Here is a 22863-nt window from a genome sequence, read left to right as displayed (position 1 = left end):
TCTCCCTCCTCTGTTTCAGTGCAGTATACATTATTGAACCCATCTTACTCAGTCTCTCCCCAACCCCAAGGACAGTCCAATTCTACAACAGTGGCATCATGTAATATTTGTCCTTTTGTGACTGGGATATTTCACTCAGCATAATGTTCTCCAGAGTCAAAAAGGTGGGTGATTTTAATCTGTGGTCCTCAGGCCTGGTTTTAATTGTTTTTGGTCAAATATTATTCTAAGTGGTATAGCACTGGTCTGTTCATTTGCTGTACAGAGGTGATGCTAAACACCGTAAACACTGTGACACTGATGTGTCAAATGTGAGAATGGTTACCCTTTGTGGACAGTGTTTGGTGGAGCTCCCTGATTCAAACAAGCTTGGAAGCATGACTGGCATCCACTTCCAAAATAGCTTGCCTCCAGAAATTCTATGAACTTGGATAAACAATGAACATTATACAAGTGTTCAGATCTTCCGTTCATAGGGCCTCTATGAGTCATCTACAACTTGATGACATTTAACAACAACAACAACAACAACAACAAAGCATCAGTCTCCACAGGATTCTCAGAGACCTTTGGGTTCCTTGTTTCTATTTGCACATTTAGGTGACATGGGTGTACTTTGAGCTATGCCAGGTGGCAAGTGCTAAGGTTCTACAAGAAAAAGAAAATTTTGCAACTTCTCAAAGGTTTATGGTAGAAATATATAAATAAATGCACAGGCATGCTCTGAACCCAGTGTTGGTACAGAGTACTCACAAGGTCATCACCCCCAAATGCCTGGAAATAATCAGCCAAGGAAAGAAACAAAAAGTGGTTTCTGGCTCCTGAAAAATTAAAAAAATTCTTTGGTATCAATGACTTGGCTTGTCCACTGCAATATCATATTCAAATTCTATTCTATGTATTTTTTTAATATTAAAAACATTTGCATTCTCTATAAATATAGATTAGGTACCTGCTATTTTCTTGAGCTGGTTGCAGAGTTTGAGGATGAGAAAGGCTGTCTTCTTGAGGATTCAAATGGATAATCACATCTTTACATTTTTCATTTGCATTATTGCTAATTGACAGAGGAGAGAAAGATAGGGAAAATATCTTAGTCATATGTTTTGTTTTTGAAAGAAATGAAACAGTAGATTTCGTTTTGTAATTTGTTGTACAATTTCCTTCAAGTCCCTGAGACCTTTACAAGACATGGTGTAGTACATTAGATTACTTCATAGGGTAGATGTAGCTATTGTTTTTGTGACTCTCACTTGGTTAGGTAAGACTATGCAAATGTGAGGTGTTTTTGGCTCACTACGGAGATCAGATAGCTTGCTAATAATGTATATAGCTTCTTTTTAGTAGGACCATACAAATAAAGTACAGAATACTAATATGGGGTTAGTCAGTTTGGATATCCTGCCAAGCTTAAATTGAGTAGACCCAATGTTGGAAAATGGGATCTCACTACCATCAAAAAAGAAGAATCAGTGAGTGAAGGTCAGTGAGTGGAGAATCAGTGAGTGAATCAGGCTTTGGGGCCTGTGATTCCTGTACTAACTAGAGAAGGAGAACTGTGATAGTAGAGAGAAGGTGTGAGACCATCAGGGAGCTAGATAGCTTGAGATCGTGGTGATGGAGGCAGTGGCAGTAGAGGCTGTGGAGAACCAGAGACCAGAGGGAGACTGACTTGCTGTTAGGGGGAATGCCTTTGTGCACTTCCTGGGCGAGCTAAATCTGCTAGCCCAGGAGCTACAGATAAGTGCATCGGGGCCTACACTTACTGGCAGAGTGCTGCTGTTGTTGTTAAGTGCCTTTGTGTCAAGTATGCCTCATAGTGACCCTATGAATGAAAGATCTGAACTCTGTTCTATCTTGTGCCATTCTCACACTTCTTGACACACAAGAGCTTGTTACAGCAGTCACTGTGTCAGTCCACCTGGTTGAGTGTCTTCCTCTCCTTTGCTGACCCTCTGCTCTTCCTAGCATCATGTCCTTCTCCAAAGAATAGACTCTCCTAGCAACCTGCCCAAAGTATATGAGGTAAAGCCTTATTATTCTTACCTCTAAAGAGCATTCTGGCTGTATCCCATAAAGACATATTTGTTTGTTCTCTTGGCCGTCAATGAGATGTTCAGTGCTCTTCTCCAACACCACAGCTCAAAGGCATCAATTCTCTCTCTGTCATCCTTATTCACTGTCCAGTTCTCAGATGCGTAGCAAGTGCAGAGTGAGGGTGGTATATAACTGGCAGACCCAAAAGAACTTCATGACACTTTTCCAAGTAGGACAGAGGCCAAGGCTAAGGGCCAGAGGAAGGCCTGCCTTTGGGCACAGCTGACAAGATTCCTATGTCCTCCTGCACCTTAACTGTACCTTTACTAATAAATTCCATAACTGTATTATCTGTAAGTTCTGTGCAGTCATTGCAATAATTATTCAACTCAATAAAGAAGCAGTAAGCATCATGGGATTTGTGGAGCCAAGCAAACGAAAACTGTTAATAATCTCAATCTCTTAATCATTCAAACTGATGCTGCCAATTGGCCCAGTGGTGAGAATCTTTGTTTTCTTGATGTTGAGCTTCAATCCATATTGAAGGCTGCAGTCCTTGATCTTCTGCAGCAAGTGCTTCAGGTCCTCCTCAGTTTCAGTAAGCAGGGTTGTGTCATCTGCATAACGCAGGCTATTGATTAATCTTTCTTCAATCCTGATGCCACATTCCTCCTTGTACAGCCCAGCATCCCGGATGAACTCTTCTGCATATAGATTAAAAAGGTACATAGACAGAATACATTCCTGGCGCATACCCTTCCCAATTTTGAACCATATCCTGGTGCACACCCTTTCCAATTTTGAACCATGCAGTGTTTCCTTGCTCTGTTCTGATGACTGCCTCTTGGTTCAGGTATAGGTTTCGCATAAGCACAATCAAATATTCTGGGATTCCCATTCCTCTCAAAGTCAGCCACAGTTTGTTGTGATCTACACAGTCAAATGCCTTTGCATAGTCAATGAAACATAAATAGACATTCCTCTGGTACTCTCTGCTTTCATCCAAGATCCAGCTAACATTAGCTATAATATCCCTAGTTTGACGGCCTCTTCTAAACCCAGCCTGCACATCTGGCAGTTGTCTGTTGACATGTTGCTCTAGTTATTTTTGGATAATTTTCACCAGAATCTTGCTTGAATGTGATATTAATGATATTGTTCGATAATTTCCGCACTCTTTCTTTGGAATGGGAAAAAATACTGATCTCTTCTAGTCAGTTGGCCAGGTTGCTGTTCTCCAGATTTCTTGGCACAACTTAGTGAGCACATCTAGGGCAGTGTCTGTTTGTTGAAATATGTCAATTAGTATGCCATCAACTCCTGAAGCCTTATTTTTTGCCAATTCTTTCAGAGCAGCTTTAACTTCTTTCTTCATCACCACAGGCTCTTGCTCATGTGTTTTTTCATGAAATTCTTCTGCATCAGCCAATTTCTTCTGGTATAGTGACTCTGTATACTCCTTCCATCTTCTTTTAATATTTCTTGGATCATTTAACATTCTGCCTGAAGCATCCTTAAGTACTACCACTTGTGGCTTAAATTTGTTTTGCAATTCCTTCAGATTAAGAGATACTGAATGAGTTTGCCAATTTTGATTTTCTGACTCCAGGTCTTTGCACATTTCATTATAATACCTTGCTTTGTCTTCCCGGACTGCCCTTTGAAAGTTTCTGTTCAGCTCTTTGATTTCTTGATTTCTTCCTTTAGCTTTGGCTTCTTGGTTCTCTAATGCAATATTCAGAGTCTCATCTGACATCTGTCTTCGTTTTTTTCTTCCTCTTCTTTTGCACTCTTCATGGACGATATTCTTGATATCCTCCCACAGCTCATTGGTGTTCAAGGCCTCAAACTTGTTCCTGAAATGGTTTTGAAATTCAAGTGGGTAGACTTAAGGTCAAATTTTGGTTCTTGTGGATTTGATTTCATTTTCTTCAACTTCAGCTTGAACTTGCATATGAGTAGTTGGTGGTCTGTTCCACAATCAGCATCTGGCCAGGTTTTCACAGCTGATGTTGAGCTTCTCCAGCGATTCTTTCCACAGATGTAATAGATTTGATTCCTATGCATGCCATCATGTCAAATTCATGTGTACAGCCTGCATTTGTATTTCTTATAAAAGGTATTTGCAATGAACAAATAATTTAACGTGCAGAATTCTATCATTCTATCTCGAGATTCATTTCTGCCACCAAGTCCATGTTTTTCAACTACGGGTCCTTCTTCCCTATTCCCAACTTTTGTATTTCAGTGACCCATTATTATCAAAGCATCTAGACTGTATGTTCAATTGATTTCTGACTGCAAAAGCTAGTAGAAGTCCTCTATTTCCTCCTTTCTGGCTCTAGTTGTCAGTGCATATATTTGAATGATAGTATTATTCACTGGACTTCCTTGTATGCTTATGGATATCATCCTGTCACTCACCATGCTGTTTATCATGATGGATCTAGAAATGAATTTTTTAATTATGAAAGCAACCCCATTTTTTCTCACCTTTTCATCCCCCGCATAGATCATATGATCATCTTATCCAAAATATCCCATGCCAAGCCATCTCACTTCATCAGTACCTAGTATGTCAATAATTATGCGTTCCATTTATTTTTTAACAACCTCCAATTTTCCTACTTTCATGCTTCTCATATTCCATGTTCCAATCACTAGTGTCTGCTTACAACTGTTCCTCTTTCTTTGTGTTTCCATGTCTGATTTCTCAGCCTCAATTGCTATATCTGCTAGTCTAAGCGTGCCCTGTTGTACATAGGGTTTTTGAAGGCCTGTTATTTCAGAAGTGGATGGCCAATCCTTCTTCCTAGTCTGTCTTAATTATTTTTTATTTTGTAATAGTATCTGACAGACAAGTAGAGGAACATAAAGTAAAAAGAAATAATCACTTTTTTATTTAAATAGTAATAATTATATGTAAATAACAATAGTAATATTTTATAGGAACTTACCCTAACTGAAGCACTGTACTAAGCAACTGTTATTATTTCAATTTTACAGGCAAGACAAATGCAGTTTATAGAAAATAAGTACTTAGTTCTCATAGCTAGTGATCGTGAACTCGGGTTTTATTACACAGTCTATTCATATTATTGTACACTCCATTTTAACTCATATACTTTACTGCTTCTTTGGAGGTCACTTAATAAACATTTTTTTTTACACAGACCAAATAATAATAATATGGTAATTGCCATTTCAGATTTTATATTTATATTAATACAGTTAAAATCTGTGAAAGTTGGAACTTCTGGAAAGAGGGACCCTATGAGAGAAGGAAAATATTTTCCACTAAAATAAGAAATACTTATGTAGTAAGACTACACTCTATTAAAAGTGGAAAATTGTAAAACCAAGGCAGGGGGTGGGGGTAATGTCAGTTTATGGGTCTGACAGGTTCACTACTAGGTATGTGAAAAGAAAAACACATGAGATGACTCACTTCCTCATTACTCAGTTACTTTGAACTCTCTCATGAAATGACAATGACAATAGCAAAGACGACTGTGAGTCAGGGACCAGATAGGAAATCCATAAGCTGGAACTTCAGGGGAGTGATGATTACATTAGAGGAGTGGTATCCTGGGAGTAGTCTTGAGATTAAAATATTTGACTCCACTTCTCAACCTAGAGATACGTGGTTAGGATAAACTCAGTGAGTAATGCCGAGGGAATGACATTCCAGTTAACAGTAGTTAAAGGAGGTCTAGTAGTCTAGTCTGAAGGGAGCTGTGTTGTTAATCCAAAGGCTATGCTGCTCTAGCAGTGTGAGTGATCCACTTGTAGTCAGGAGGAAGAAAGATGGGTTCTTTCCTCCTATTTGATTCACAGCCTGGAAAAACCCAGTGGAGTGTCAGCTTCCAGAGAGTGACTGAGTGGATGGTAATTAACGCGAACATAGGAAAATGCAGAGTCCTTGAGAGTGGCTGTCCTAACTATTTTGTCACTCCAACCATCAGTGGTCTAAGCATATACAAGTGGAGAAGCAGAGAAGCCTCACCGCCACCAGCTTTAGAAGGGGAAAGAATTTTCATCAAAAGCACAAAGATAATTCTTAAGAGATCAGACTTGCTCCCCTCCCAGGCCTCACACCTTTTCAACCAAATCTAATGTCAGCCATCCTTCCTATGATACTCACTACTTCTCCAGGCTCATTTTATTGCAATGGCCACACAGAACTCACAGATAATGCTCAAAATTTTTCTAGGTTTTATTAGGGAAGTAACATATTAAAATTCAAATCAGGAACATGCAGGATACAGGTTTTGAGTCAAGATAGCCTATTTCAGTCATGTCAAAAGGCAACCCTTTCTCTATCTGACTCTTATCCTTGAGGTCTAGCCTCTGTTTTGCTTGGTCCCAAGTGTTGCCCATCCTTCTCCCATGGAGCTGCATGCTTTCAGCATTGCCCTGCAGCGTCTTGCCAACAGGCCACCAGAACTTAAGCCAGAACTTAAACAAGTGTCTTCGTAAGACAGGTCTTTTAAGTCTTCATGACACAGATCTCTTAAGGATTGCACCTCCCGACAATTGACTTCCTTTTACCTGGCTCTATTCCCCCCACCCTCCACCACATCGTATCTGTCTCCTTGTCTAATAATTGGATTTATTGTCTCTCTCTTACTACTAGAAAGAAAGTAAATACCCTGAGAATAGAGAGTTTTGTTAGTTATCTTCACTTACTTCCTTCACCTGTGGGTCCCTAACAAGCTGCAGGACTATCCCTGGCACAAAGACATATCTAATGTCTGTTTGCTAAATGAATATGTGCACTAAGCACCACTTAAGAGAGCTGCCACAAAAGGAAACATTGGTGGGTTGCTGACTTTTCTTCTGGTTAGGTGGCTTTCTTAAAGTCTTCTCCGTTCTTGGATTTAGCGTCTCTTCCTTAGCATCTTGCTCTTAACCCTGAAGATGCTTACGTGATTTTCTCCCTGTGAGAAAATCTTGAGTTCCTTCCTGATGAGGGATAACCGAGTCTCTTGACATCCATTTCAATAAACTCACTTATTGCCATTGAGTTAGAACCAGCTCTAAATGAATAAACTGACTAGATGCAATGTATTCAAACAAAATGCAAACTGATTGCTGTCAAAATTGATTCACTGCTGACCCTCTCCAAAGCTGAAAATCACACAGGAAGAGACACACCATCTTTCTGTCGCAGAGAGGCTGGTGGATTTAAACTGCTAGATGAGCGTGGACTTTGTATTAGCAGTGCAGTTCCCTACAGACTATGCTACCACATGGTACAGGATAGGGCAAGGTTTCCATCTGTTGTTCCCAGGGTCATTATGAGTCATAGGTGACTCTATGGCACTTAATAACAACAGAGCCATATCTATTTATCAGTTTCATCCACTAACCAAAGTACGATTGAATAATTAGTGAGCTCACCTCCAAGAGATTTCTGTGTTCTGATTATTTAATATTCCCCATTTACTTATGCATTATTTCCAGTACAAAAATAAATAGTATATTATTATAGCAACACACTCTTTGTTTCATGAAGTGAGCTACTTGGATATCTGAGAGGTTTTATCTTCCTGAACTTTGAGGCTAAGGACTGCTCTCTTTTTCCACATTATATTCCTAGTTTTTACTGGTCGGAGAAACAATGATTGTACCATGGACATTGCATTCTCATAGAATATGAATAAAAGGAGGGTAAGTTTTAAGAGACAGAAACACCTTATGTATGGACTAAGACTAAATGGGTAATAATCAAAACAATAATTTCTAAGGAAATAATTTTCATGATGTTGTTTTATGTCTATGTATGGGTGATGTCTGAGGATGACTAATATGAGGAAATGAGTTCCAACATGCAGTTCAAAAATCAATGATTGGATGGAATTTGATCCATTGATTTTTTTTTAAATTGAGATTTTAATGAAAGTTTATAGAGAATGTGGATTTCCATTCGTTCATTGTTGCACATTTTTCTCCTTTCCCTCTCCCCCAGCTCACTTTTCTTTTTGAAAAAAAGAATTCTTTCATTGATGTACAATGATTTACTGATTTAAAAAAGAATCTATCTAACCAGTCTAACCATTGATTCTAACTAACTTCCATCTAACCACTGATTTTTTAAAAATTCACTATTTTTTTAAAAAAAATCAGTGGTTAGACAGAATTTGATCCTCTAGCAATTAACAAGGAATGGGACACAGGAGATGAGGAATGAAGTCTGTGGAAGAGAGATCATCTTGAAGCACTCCAAAGGAAGAGATAATTTGGTTTTAATCAAAGATTAGTGCATTATTTAAAAAGTTAGAATCTTCAACAAATCTAATTCAATCTCAGTTAAATTTTTTAAAAATATTAATTCTCAAATTAAGGAGCTTTGGTGGCATAGGGATTTTGACTAAGGCGTGTCTGATACAGGCCATGGTCTTTGTAATCACTTGCATCAGAGAGTTGGACAATAACTAAGGAGGATAGAAGAATTGATGCCTTTGAGCTGTGGTGCTGGAGAAGAGTATTGAGGATACCATGGACTGCTAGGAAAACAAACAGATTCATCCTGGAAAGGGTCAAACCGGGTGGCTCCTTGGAGGCAAGGATTCTGAAGCTCCGTCTAACATACTTTGGACATGTTGTAAGGAGAGACCGGTCCTTGGAGAGGGACACCATGCTTGGTAGGGTGGAGGGACGGTGCAGGAGGGGAAGGCCCTCTATGAATGAGGTGGATTGACTCAGTGACTGGGGTAATCAGGATGGGAGTGTCAGAGACAGTGCGATTGGCACAGGACAGAGCAGAGTTTAGGGCTGTTGTACATAGGGTCTCTATGAGTCACAAGTGACTCGACGGCACATAACAACAACAACAACCTAAAGAACACACACCTCTCTGATGGTTCAAACCCACTTGAGAGAAACACAGGTGAATCGCCTATGTGATTTTCAAACCCACTTGAGAGAAACACAGGTGAATCGCCTATGTGATTTACAGCCTCAGAAACCCTTTGGACGGTCAGTTATGAGTCAGTTATGACTACTCAAATCAATGGCAATGAATTTTGAGTTTGAACAAATGACAATGGTGCTTAATGAAAAACCTTAAGGATAAAAAGTTATTGACAATAATAGTTTTGCTCGCCTAAAGCATCAAGCTACTTAGGTTTTCTTGTGAGGAAGAGCAAAGATTATGTATATGTTAAACCATAAAAAGATGACACTTTAACTTAAATTTCTAGTTCTTTATTCTATCTTGAAATTGAGCTCCTGACTAGGTTGTTTGCAAGTTCAGCTGTGATATTGTGATTAAAAAATATTTACTCACAACATAAACAATCTTCCAAGAATCCTGACCAATCTATAACCAGGAGGGGATAAAATAGATGAATGGGACCTTCTAAGAATCAAATCCCTATGCACATCCAAAAAACTTCTCCAACAGGGTAAAAAGGGAAGTCACAGACTGGGGAAAAGTATTCGGTAAGGACATGTCAGATAAGGGACTTATATTTAGTATTTATAAAATAATTGAACACCACAAGAAGATAAAGGTAAACAACCCAATTGCAAAATGGGCATAGGACATGAACAGACACTTCACCAAATATGACATTCAGATGGCCAAGAAGCACATGAAGAAATGTTTCTAGCTCTAAGAGAGATGCAAATCAAAACAGCTATGAAATACCATCTTATCCCAGTAAGCATAGCAAAATTCAACAGAGCAGCAAACAACAAATGCTTGTGAGATCGTGGAGAAACTGGAATCCTTATTCACAGTTGGTGGGAGTGTAAAATGGTGCAACCACTATGGAAGGCTGTATTGCGCTTTCTCAAAAATTTACTAATAGAAATACCATTTGACTCAGCAATTCTACTACTGGGAATATACTCTAAAGAAACCATAACCCAAGCGGATATATACATACTCATGTTTATCATGGCTTTGTTTACAATAGCAAAGAGTTGGAAACCACCTAAGTGCCCATCAACAAATGAATGGATAGAGAAGCTGTGGTATATTCACACAATGGAATACTATGCTGCATTGAAAAATAAGGAATTCATAAAATACTATACAAAATGGGTGGCCCTGGAAGACATTATGCTGAGGGAAACATCTCAGTCACAAAAGGACAAATACTGCATAATGCCACTGTTGTAAAATGGGACTGACATTGGGGTTGGGTGGAGACTGAGAAAGATGGAGTAAATTATGCATACTGCAATGAAACAAATGTGGGAGAGAACTTTTTAAAAGGGATATATGGTCGGGTATTATTGTCATGACCGCAGTCCAGAATGAAGGCTGCATAGTGGAGTGGACTTGGGGTGGGGGGTGGGGGACTGTATAACAATGAATTTTTCCTTTACTTTTCAAAGAGAAGAGAGAACTGGGAGCCGGGGAGTTTGGGCAGGAAGAAAAGTACAACAATGAATGAATGGAAATCCAAAGTCTCTGTAAACTTTCATTTAAATGAATAATAACAGTAATAATAAATGTTTACTGTTGCTTCAAATGACATATCTAAACTTTAAATACTGTAAGCATGTTATGGCATCCACTTCCTAAACAACATGCCTCTGGAAACTCTATGCTGATAAATGTTGATAGTTGTAGAGGGGCTTCAGGTCTTTTGTTCATAGGGTCGCTGTGAGTTGCGCTCAATTCAATGGGTAATCAACATCATCCTCAACAACAATAACAACAACACAAGTATGTTGTAGGAAAATGTATTTACTTAGAATGCTTATTACAGGAAACAGGTCCCTTAAAGTTATAAACTCTTGTTTCTTATAGAACATGATTTTGCTCATTAACATGAAAACATTTCTCTCATAGACTCTGACCTCATGAATTTTGTTATCATTAAACCAAGCAACACAAGAGCTGTGCATATGTGCAGTAAAAAAAAGTTAGTTTATTTGTATCTTAATCTTTGCAAGTTTTTTTAAAGATAAAAAAAATAAATGTTTATATGAGACTTACTTTTAAACATGTAAGGCAATGTCTCAATTCTTCCACACTGGCAGCTTGCGATGTGTGTACCAGGGGCACATGAAATCTAATTTTTAATGTCATGATAGGATTTGTGTTTTAAGCCCAGTACTTGGAATAGTTTAGCAAAACTAGCATATCAAATATATCATCAATACTTCAGAAAACTCTGTCATCTTTTCTCTTACTGCAAAACCTATTCTTTCTTAAAATTCTAAGCATTTAAAAAAAGTGTTCTTTATATGATGTTTATCTCACTTAGTGCCTTATTTTGTGTATTTCTCTGTCCATAGTGTATGTCAAGGATTCTCCCCCCCACCCCATATCTATATAGTTAGTAGGATTTTTTGGGTTTACTTTCTCCTTATTTCCTTGCTTCTAAGAAATAGTAGTCACAGTTTTTAACATTTCTGAAAAGAATTAGATGAACTTACCATTTTCGGGACTTTAGAATTATCCAGAAGGGACCAAGGATGAATAAAATAAAGAAGAACACACCAAAGAAAACACCTAGGTATAAAACAAGATGATTAACGAATAGAACATATAACCCCTAGGTTTTAAACTCCATCCTGATGTCAAATCTCATTAGAGATGTCAATGATATTTTTGTGTGTGTGTGTGTAGTACAAATTATTTTTTTAAACAGACCAATAAACAGGTTAAGCCTTCTGATTGATCTACTATTTCAGGTTTAATATAGAACACCAGTCTTATTTTCATAAGGTTATTGTGAAGCAGTGAGCCGAATGATTTTGAACATTTACTCTAACAGCAGCCTTTCAAGTACCAACAAGTGGGTGGTAAGAGCCAGCTCTGTACCTCCTGGCCTCCAGCCTCTATGCCCTGTACATGCATCTGTGGAAGCCATGAAATACTGACTGTCCTATGGAGATGTCCATAGTTCTTTATGAAACGAATTTATCACAAAAGGTATTCCTATTATATAGACAGATCACAGGAATGGGCTTGCAAAACTAGTTTCTTGTGGACCAGGGCCAGCCTGGCTTCTAACTGCAGCATAAACATCCATTGGTGGGCGTGGTGCTAATTTGCGCAAATTACCCTAAGTATCATCTTGAGTCCTGTTTCCAGGTTATAAACTAATAAGGAACTTGTTTTATCCAGCCACAATTAAGGGATTGCATAACCAATGACGGAGTTTTTCTTTCTTTTCAAGGAGAAGAGTGAATTGGGGGGATGGGGTAGGCAGGGAGAAAAGTGCAACAATGAATCACTAGAAACCCTAAGTCTCTGAAGCTTTCATTAAAATTAATTAAAAGAAAGAATTTTTGACATTGAGGAATAACTGTTCATTTACAAAGGTACAAGAAAAGATGTTTCGATGAAGGATCCTGTGGTGTAGAAAAATGGCTTTTCTAGCCCATTAGCTTTGCTTTCCACCACGTGGCTGGACTAGAATGTGTAAACCAGGCGTGTAAGTTACTCATGATGAGACTGGTCAGTTTTGTCATCTCACAAAGTTTAAATTGAGCAAGTTCAGTAGCAGAAAATTGGAATCACACTCCTAGCTAGAAAGAAGAGGCCCAGAATGCAGAATTTGTCCTTTGGGACCAGAGATGCCTGCACCCATCAAAACAGGACCTGTGGAGAACAGCAGCTGCAGAGAACCAGAGACTGAGGTGAAACACAACTGATCTGGGACTTCTGCCTCACAGAGCCAATGCCAGAGGCCTTTGCCCAGGACTGGGTGGTGGAGGAAGATGGGCAGGAAAGAAGCACGTCATTGGCAGGAACAAAGGGAGTTTTTTAATACTGCCCTAAAGCCTTGAGGCTGAAGGTCAAAGGGCCTGCCAGCAAATTTACAGAGGTCCTGACTGAAGAGTTGTATCCTGTCTCATCTTGAATGGTAACTTGTTAACTTCCTCATAAACACCACAATCAGGATTAGGGTTCTGTGAGCTCTATGAGGCCATTACAAGAGGTTAGTGGACTCAGTAGTAGAGCAATTAATGCTCTGGGAGGGACAACTGGTATCAAAATTGGCAGAAGTAGATGTAAAAGCATGGGGAACATATCTGGCCCCATGAAAATTGGTTCTGTGTTGTAGATGTTGTGCATGGGGACAGTTCTTCCTTGTGGAGTGAGGTCAGATTTAGCTTTAGGGAGCTCCAGTGGCCTAGTGGGTAAAGACTTGTACTGCCAACACAAAGGCAAGTGGTTTGAATCCACTAGCTGCTCTGCAGGAGAAAGATGTGCAACCTCCTTCCATGTGATTTACAATTTGGTGTCTCTGAAAGTTCACTGATGGGTCAGCTATGGGTCAATTCCAACTCAACTGCAATGAGATGAATTGTTGAGTTACACTAAATGTATATAAGAATATCTGTTTTCCCACACCAACCTGCACTATCCTTTATTTTCTTTGTAATTATACTTGCAATGTTGTTGTTATGTGCCATTGAGTTGCCTGTGACTCATAGTGACCCTACGTACAACAGACCTAAACCATGCTTTATCCTGTGTCAATCTCACCTGTGTGTCTTCGACACACCTATCCCCATTACCCCAGACACTAAGTCAATCCATCTCACCGAGGGTCTTCCTCTCCTGCACTGTCCCTCCACCCTCCCAAGCATGATGTCCCTCTCCAAGAACTGGTCCCTCCTTGCATCATGTCCAAAGTCTGTCAGACAAAGCTTTATTTGCAGTGTATTTTATGTATTATTATTATTATATATTTTACTCATTAGAAATGAGAACTTACTGTTAAAAGATGCTAGAGTTCTTCAGCTAGTCCTTAATAAAACTTACCAACTACGAGCACATCTTGCGAGCCTAAAAGAAAGACAAATGGCATAAAACATTAGTCGAGAATTTAATATGGTCAGACAGGATCTCTCAGCCAAGAAGCAGTGGTTTGTTGGTTTTTCTTCAGCACAAGTCTAATTTTTTCCTAACATAAAATGCCGTTGGTTTCATGGGCACAATATAATGTTATCTTGTACAATTAATGATACTTATTTTTCCTTTCTAAATTATTCTTTTATCATAAATAATTATCATAAACAAACATAGACGAAAACTTGCATAAGGGGAAAAAAGAATAACATTACCCATAACCATAATGTCTTAAAGATTTTTGGTACATTTTTTTTCTGTTATATTTTTCCATGCATATAAGTTTTCACAGTTACATGACACAGAAATGCAAATTACACAGAGGCAAGCCAACAGAATAAATTCTAGTAGATAAATCCTAGTTTATTTAATGCCTTCCATTGTATATTCATAAGGAACTCTGGTGGTATACGGCTCTGATGGAGAAAGGTGGACAGTGTCCTCCTAGTAAGATTTATAACATCAGCAACACTAACAAAGATCAACAAGACAGCAAAGAAACGCTGGCAAAGGTGTAAAGAGACTGAAACTCTCATACACTATGGGTGGGAATATAAAATAATGCAACCACTATGGTAAATACACTGATACTTCCTGAGAAAATTGGGAACAGAAGAACAATCTGACCTAGCAATCCCCTCTACTAGGTATGTATCCCAAAGAAATGGACACAAATTGACACAAGAACACCCATTCTTATTGCAACTTTATTAACAACGGCAGGAGTGGCATCCACTTCCTAACCAACATGCCTCTTGAAACTATGAACTTTGATAAATGACGATAGTTATAGAAAGGTTTCAGGCCTTTTGTTTATCGGGTTGCTATGAGTTTGTGCTGGACTTGACGGCAGTCAACAGCAACATTTACAATAGCAGAGCTGGAAACAACCCAGGTGCCCATTAACAGAATAATGGATAAAGAAACTATGGTACATTCACATAATGGAACATTATGCATCACTTAAAAAACAATCAAGAATTTATGAAGTACTGCACAACAGGGATGAGCCTAGAAAATTATGCTGAGTGACATAAATCACTCATAAAAGAACAATTATTATATAAAACCATGAATCTCAAAGGATAAGGGAAGGAATACACAGATGGCATCATTCTTGGATAAAAAGGGCAGGAGAAGGGAGTAAAATTTAAGAAATATATAAGTTATATGAAGGGCAAGGCAACATAGAATATGGATTGATTAGACATTGTTACTAAATGCTTTAATAAAGCATAATTAATGTTATGAAACAAAATGTGCATGAATGACTGAAAAAAAAGACAATGAAATTTGTAAACTTTCACTCAAAAGTTGGAGGTTTAAGCTCATTCAGAAGTACCTCAAAAAAATGTTGCAAACACTGTGGAAGGTAGTGTGGCACTTTCTCAAAAAGTTACAAATAGAAATACCATTTAACTCACCAATTCCACTACTGGGAATATACCCCAAAGAAACCGTAACTGCCACCCAAACAGATTCACGCACATCTGTGTTTATTGTGGCTTTGTTCACAATAGCAAAAAGTTGGAAACAACCTAAGTGCCCATCAACAAACAAATGGATAGAGAAGTTGTGGTATATTCACACAACGGAATATTATGCTGCACTGAAAAACAAGGAATTAATGAAATATTACACAAAATGAGTGACCCTGGAGGACATTATGCTGAGGGAAACATCCCAGTCACAAAAAGACAAATATGGCATAATGCCATTGTTATAAAAGAGGACTAGCATATGGGTTAGGGGGAGACTGAGAAAGATGGGATAAATAATGTATACTGCAATCCACCAGATGCTCTGCTGGAGAAGGAGGGACAATCTCCTCCTATACCAGTCAGATCTGATTTGACGGTACACACAAAAAAATAATAAAATTTAAAAAAGTATACTGCTTTGAAACAGATGAGGGAGAGAACTGTTTAAAGGAGATATATGATTAGGTGTTATTGTGACAGGAGTCCAGAATGAAGGTAGCATAGTGGAGTGGACTTGGGGGGAGAGATTGTATAACAATGAAAGAGTTTTACTTTTCAAAAGGAAAAGCAAATTGGGGGAAGGGGTGGGCAGGGAGAAAAGTGCAACCATGAATGAATGGAAATCCAAAGTCTCTGTAAACTTTCATTAAAATAAATTTAAAATAAAAAAAAATTAATAAAAAAAGAAAGATCTGGTGATCTACTTCCAAAAAACCAGCAGTTGAAACCCCTGTGTAACACAACTCCACAAATCTCATCAGGTTTGGTATTAGTGACAAATTCTGAGGCTGACGTAGAGTTCAAGAGCGCCTTCCCTCTGCTCTGAGAAAAACACTACCAAGTGTCAGGCTTGTGACACATCTGGGCCACTGAAGTGGGGGATGGGGGAGATCTGGGAATTCTAAGAAATCTTTTATTTTGTGACACTAAACTACCACTGTGAGGTCCCTTTTTGCTTTTAACTCTCAACTATCTCTATCTCCTTCCCAATCTATCTACTTTCATCAGCTTCCTTTTTTAGAAATGTCTAAGACTACCAAGGTGAGTAATCACTCTCTCTAAAGCTTTTTTTTTGGGGGGTGGGGGGGGTGTATTTTCCCCATGGCCTCATCTTTATCCACCTATTGTCACCACAAAGCAGTACAACATTAGATTAGGGAGCTCTGGTGGCCTAGTGGCAAGAAGTTGCACTGCAATCCTGATGGCACATGGTTCAAATCCTTCCACTGCTCAGCAGAAGGATGGGCAATCTCCTCCTGTGTAGTTATCTGCAAACCCACTGGAGGATCAGCTATGTGCCAATTCTGACTTGATGGCACACAACAGCAACATTAGGTAGGGTAAAGAGCTGAGCAACGAGGGCAAAAGGGATTAACTACTTACTTATATTTTTGAGTAATGTTAATTACTAAGTGCTTAATATATATTAATTTTTATGATTTTTACTATTACCATAACCACTACAACTACTATCACGTGTATAATATGATAACACTATTAACTTTATTATCTTTTCCATGTATTTCCAGCTTATCTACTACTTTCTTAATTGACTTTTAAAGTACATAAAGGATTGATTTTTCTTTTATGATTTATTTTTTTTGTAGAATAACCTCAATTTAAGATGTTGGCCTCCTTCCAGTTTTTATGATAAATCATCTTCTGTTTAAAACTCTAGCTCTTCTATAGTTTGAGCTTTAAAAATATAATACTTTATTGAAATTTATAAATTAAATAGAAAGACTATTTTTCTAATTCTCGCTACGTTGTTTTAACATTATTACTATTCCATTTGACTTATGCCAGCTATTATATTTTATCTGCAAAATAATTATTTTGTTATTTATAATAACCTTTCTATTATTCCATTTATTTATATGTTCTTACTTATGCTGACACAAATTGATTTGTCTTGTGGCAATATATATTCTTTAAACATTTTGTAGAGTTGGCTCTCCAATTAACTGGATTTTCTGTGACTCACTGCCAGATCTCCAGATCATTCCAAAGGCACCCAGTCAGTCAATGAGTTCTTTGCCAAAGATGTAGATTTTATTCAATATTAAGGGAAAACCTACTTTATAATTCATAAATATTATTCATGAGTTGCATTAGTTGATACATTTACAAGATTAACTGTAAACATGGGTCTTTGTATTATAAATAATAATCATCAGAGTATGCCACTTTTTAATATGTACATACAATTTTATTACTATTTTTAAACATTTTACATTGGTTTGCATATGAAGTTCATATACATTGTTTCCCACTATCCATCATTCATATTATGCTTCATTATGTTTTATAAAATCAATCACCATTTAACCATGGCCACCACTACCTTGTCTTTCCAGATCCCTGCCAGATCTTTCCCATTTCCTTTAACCTTCCCAAACTGTGTGATCTTAGGCCTAAGTGAGTGTTTGTGTGCTTTGGAGAGACCAGCACTAACATGGGTTAAGAAAAGTCTATTACGTTATTAATTTTGTTCACCTGCCCTTTGAAGGGTACAAGCTCACTCTAACATTTTCTGTTACCTTCTGGTTGTCAGCAGAGGGCTACTCTCATACAGACACATAATTGCTGAATTGTTGTATGGAAGAAGGCAAACGTACAATGCTGTAGCCAACGGTAGTAAGGGACCACAAACAACAGCTCTTTTCACCCTAGCATATGGTGCCTGATGCCTGCTAGAAGCATTTCTTCCCTCTTCTTTTGTTAAAAACAAAATTTTATTGAGTTTTCGGTAAGAGTTTACAGAGAAAACTGGGTCCTTATTTGATAATTGTGACCCAAATTGTTAGTGACATAGAATCAACATTTTCTTTCTTTCTTTTTATTCTATATGAGTATTTGCCTACTTTTACAAATAAGACAAATTAAAACAGAAACATGTAAATACTTAGTTCAGTCTTGAGCTTTTGATATTTAATACAATGTAGATAAATAGCAAAAAAAATTGGAGAGAGAAACTCTAAATTGCTTTTCTTTGCATGCTACAGAATTTCAATATTTTCTATAACTGTATTTAGTTGGTTTCATTTCCAGTAGTCTAATTTCCTTGCCTCATCTTTGCTTTTAAATAATTGTTGATCTGTAGATCAACAGATGCTTTTAAAATAGAGCAACTGTCATAAGGATAATATTATTTATTTTGTATGTCAATCTATTTTGCTGAAAGATGGTTTTAAGAGTTAGGCTTGATTCTAAGTTTAAGGCGTATCTCAGGGAATCCTTTCTTCTTGCTATTCCAGTATTTCTGGATTTTTTTCTTAAAGAATCTGAGTTTTCCTCTTAAACAGTCACCTATAGGCTTTTACAACTCCACTTGTTATTTTCTTGGATATAGATTTTGTGAATTATGCTATACCAATTGACAGAGTTGTCCCATTAGACTGTGGCCCAAGATTTCAAATCCAGAAAAACAATGTTGGAAGGTGTTTGGTTATGTCTGAGGAGTATCTGCATTCATATCTTCAAGGAATATATATGCCATAACCTACACATTTGTATATATATGTGTCTATAGACATTACTGGAACTCTAGTGGCTTAGAGATAAGGGGTTGTCCTGCCAACCCAAAGGCAAGTGGTTCAAATCTACCAATGGGAGCAGCAGTCGCCTGTGCCTCTGAAAACTCACTGGAGGGTTATCTCTGGGTTAGTTTTGACTTGAAGGTACAAGCAAACAATATACATAGAAATCACTATTTCTAAAATTTATGTACATATAAACCTGTATATAAATATGCTTATACAAATCCATATGTATTTTTATGACTTTGTTGCTACTGTTGTTATGTGCTGTTGAGTCACCTGTGACTCATAGAGACCCTATGTACAACAGCCCTAAACCCTGTTCCATCCCTTCCCACTCTCTTTTTAAGTTTTATTATTATTACTATTATTAATTTTAATGAAAATTTAGAGATTTTCAATTTCCATTCATTCATTGTTGCACATTTCTCCCTGCCCACCCCTTCCCCCTAGTTCATTCTTCTTTTTTTTTTCTCTATAATTATATTTTATTAATTTTCATAAACATTTACAGAGATTCTGGGCTTCCACTCATTCATTGCTGCACCACTCTCTCCACCCTCCTCCCAGTTTGTTCTTGTCCAGATGCCACAGTGCTTGTCAAAGCCAGTTCTGATTAATCTTCTTTGTCAGTGTATCCTTTGCCATTCCCTATCACTCCTCCCTGAGAGAGACTTCACCCTGAGTCATAAGGAAAAGGGGACGGCGTATTCTCTTAGCTACTTCCTGCTGAAAAGGGACGCTGTGGGTTTCAGGGTGAAGATCTTCTCTCACTACTCTAAAGGGCCCCTTTGGCAGTAGGAAACACATAGACTATTATGGAGATTGATTTTGGAATTCAGATGCACTCTTATTGATTGTGCTTGGCTGTACATGTACATATCCTTCAAGATGTATCATGGGGGTGTTGCAACCTAGAAGACACGAATTTGACTAACAAGTTATAGGTACATGAGTCCAAAAATTATGGAAAAGTAAAAGAAAAGATTCTTTCATTGTTTTACAAACACTCCCCCAGGTCCCCTCCACCATGCACATTCTTCTTTTTGAAAAGTAAAAAAAAATAAAAAAAAATTTCTTTCATTGTTATACAATCACTCCCTGCAAGTCCACTCCACTGTGCAGCCTTTGTTCTGGACTCCTGTCATGACAATAATACCTAATCATATATCCCTTTTAAACAATTCTCTCACTCATCTATTTCAGTGCAGTACACATTATTTATCCCATCTTTCTCAGTCTCCCCCCCCGCCCCAACCTGTATGTCAGTCCTGTTTTACAACAGTGGCATTATGCAGTATTTGTCCTTTTGTGACTGAAATATTTTACTCAGCCTAATGTCCTCCAGGGTCACCTATTTTGAATAATATTTCATGAGTTTCTTGTTTTTCAATGCAGTGCAGTATTCCATTGTGTGAATATACCACAGCTTCTCTATCCATTTGTTTGTTGATGAGCACTTAGGTTGTTTCCAACTCTTTGCTATTGTGAACAAAGCCACGATAAACATGGTGTGCATATATCTGCTTGGGTGGCAGTTATGGTTTCTTTGGGGTGTATTCCAAGTAGTGGAATTGCTGGGTCAAAAGGTATTTCTATTCGCAACTTTTTAAGAAAGTGCCATACAGCCTTCCATAGTGGCTGAAATATTTTACACTCCTACCAACAGTGAATAAGGGTTCCAGGTTTTCCACAACCTTGCCAGCATTTGTTGCTTGCTGTTGTGTTAAATTTTTCTATTCTTACTGGGGTGAGATGATCTCATAGTTGTCTTGATTTGCATCTTTCTTAGAGCTAAGGATTTTGAACATTTCTTCTGTGTGTGTTTGCCATGAATGTCTTTTTTGGTGACGTGTCTCTTCACATCCTGTGCCCATTTTTCAATTGGTTTATTTACCTTTATCTTGTTGTGGTGCTTGAGTATTTTATAAATTCTAGATAGAAGTTCCTTATCTGACATGTCATTACTGGATACTTTTTCCCAGTCTGTGGTTTCCCTTTTTACCCTGTTGGAGAAGTTTTTGGACGTGCATAGGGATTTGATTCTTAGAAGGTCCCATTCACTTTATCCTCTCCTGGTTGTAGATTTTTCAGGATGCTTGGAAGACTATTTATGTTTTGGGTTAGAACTTCTAGCGTTCTTCCAAGCTTTTCTTTAATAAAGTTTATAGTCCTTGGTTTTAGTCCTAGGTCCATGATCCACCTTGAATTGGTTTTTGTGTATGGAGTGAGGTGTGGATCTTGCTTGATTTTTCTGAGGATAGTTTTCCAATTTTGCCAACACCATTTGTTAAAAAGGCTATCATTTCCCCACTTAACTGATTTCATCTCCTTGTCAAAAATCAGTTGACCATAGGTAGATGGGCTGATTTCCGGGTTCTCAATTCTATTCCACTGATCTATGCGTCTGTCATTGTACCAGTACCAAGCTGTCTTGACCACCATGGCAGTGTAGTAGGATTTGAAATCAGGGAGTGAGATGCCTCCTAACTTGTTTCTCTTTTTAAGGAGTGCTGCCTTTGCCAATCTTATTGTCTCTGACACATCTATCCCTCTTACCCCGTGACTGAATCAATCCATCTCATTGAGGGTCTTCCACTTCTGTGCTGTGCTGTCCCTCCACCCTCCCAACCATGACGTTCCTCTCCGAGGACTGATCACGCCTTGCAAACATGGCCAAAGTATGTCAGATGACGAAGCTTCAGAATCCTTGCCTCCAAGGAGTAGCCTGGCTTCACCCTCTTCAGGATAAACTTGTTTGTTCTCCTAGCAGTTCATGGTATATTCAATACTCTTCTCCATCACCAAAGCTCAAAGGCATCATCACTCTTTCTATCATCCCTAGTCATTGTCCAGCTCTCTGATGCATAGTAAGTAACTGCAAAGACCATGGTCTGTATCAGGCACACCTTAGTCTCCAGACTGACATTGTTGTTCTCCAGTACTTTGGAGAGGTCTCTGACAGCAGACTCTCCCAATGCAATTCGTCTTTTAATTTCCTGGCTGCTGGTACCAAGAGTGTTAATTGTAAAGCCAAGCAAACTGAAGCTGTTAACAATCTTAATCTCTTCACCATCTATCATGATACTGCCAAGCGGCCCAGCGGTGAGACTCTTTGTTTTCTTGATATTGAATTTGAATCAATGTTGAAGGCTGAAGTCCTTGACCTTCTGAAGCAAGTGCTTCAGGTTTTCCTCAGTTTTCAGCAAGCAGAGTGTGTTATCTGCATAATGTAGACATTAGGTTTAAGTAATTTTATTAAGTAAATTTTTATATTAAGCTAAGTAGACATAACATAAATGTTCTACATTCTACATTGGTGACTAGAGTGACTAGAGCCTTGAAGGGTTTGAGCAGCCACGTATGGTGATATTTTTAGTTTCTCTTGTTCTGGGACAAAAAACAAGGAAGAAAAGCAAAGACATACTGCAACAACTAGTCCAAAGAACTAATGGACCATTTGAATGTCAACTTCCACCATCCTGAGATGAGCAGAACCAGATGGCACCCACTACCACTATCAACCACTGTAAAAGGGACCCTAGTAAGGGTTCTTAGATAGTGAGGAGAAATGTGGAACAAAACAAAAAATTATAGAAAAGACAGCCTTGCCCATTCAACAGAGAATGGTGAGACCCCGGAGACCATGACCCTTGGTCACTATTTGAACCTGGAACAAAACAACTTTCAGCCATACAACAGGTCTACAAGGAGGCCAACAGCATCAGGGAGGCAGTCATTCATGCCTTAGAATAGCTAACTATATAAGGTCAAAAAAAGTAGTACTTACCCAAGGATCAAGTCCTGAAGGCAGAAGGGGGTGGGCGGGTGGGAGGATAAGAAGGATTAATGGACTAACAAGGAAGAAGTGGAGAAAGTATGAATACATTGTGGTGATTGAAGTGAATGCGATAATAAAACAAAACGTATATAAATAAATAAATGAGAGAATAACAACTTTTCTTGGTAAACTTATCTT

At 38.1% G+C, this 22863-nt stretch overlaps 1 protein-coding gene across 1 annotated transcript in view; it reads right to left on the bottom strand.

The window, feature by feature from the left end:
• Positions 1–22863, bottom strand: part of CR1 (complement component (3b/4b) receptor 1 (Knops blood group)) — a 196280-nt gene that overhangs the window by 5627 nt on the left and 167790 nt on the right. Inside the window, exons 34-35 of the mRNA XM_006888005.1 lie at positions 13778–13801; positions 11437–11512 (exon numbers count right to left, since the gene is read on the bottom strand). Coding sequence (XP_006888067.1) covers positions 11437–11512; positions 13778–13801 — 100 coding nt within the window. The remainder of the gene's footprint in view (positions 1–11436; positions 11513–13777; positions 13802–22863) is intronic.

The sequence above is a fragment of the Elephantulus edwardii genome, unplaced genomic scaffold, assembly GCF_000299155.1.
Source record: "Elephantulus edwardii isolate Elephantulus edwardi_28Jun2011 unplaced genomic scaffold, EleEdw1.0 scaffold00063, whole genome shotgun sequence".
Taxonomy (NCBI): Eukaryota; Metazoa; Chordata; class Mammalia; order Macroscelidea; family Macroscelididae; genus Elephantulus; species Elephantulus edwardii.
The sequence above is the reverse complement of the archived record's forward strand: the minus strand, read 5'-3'. Positions and strand labels throughout refer to the sequence as shown.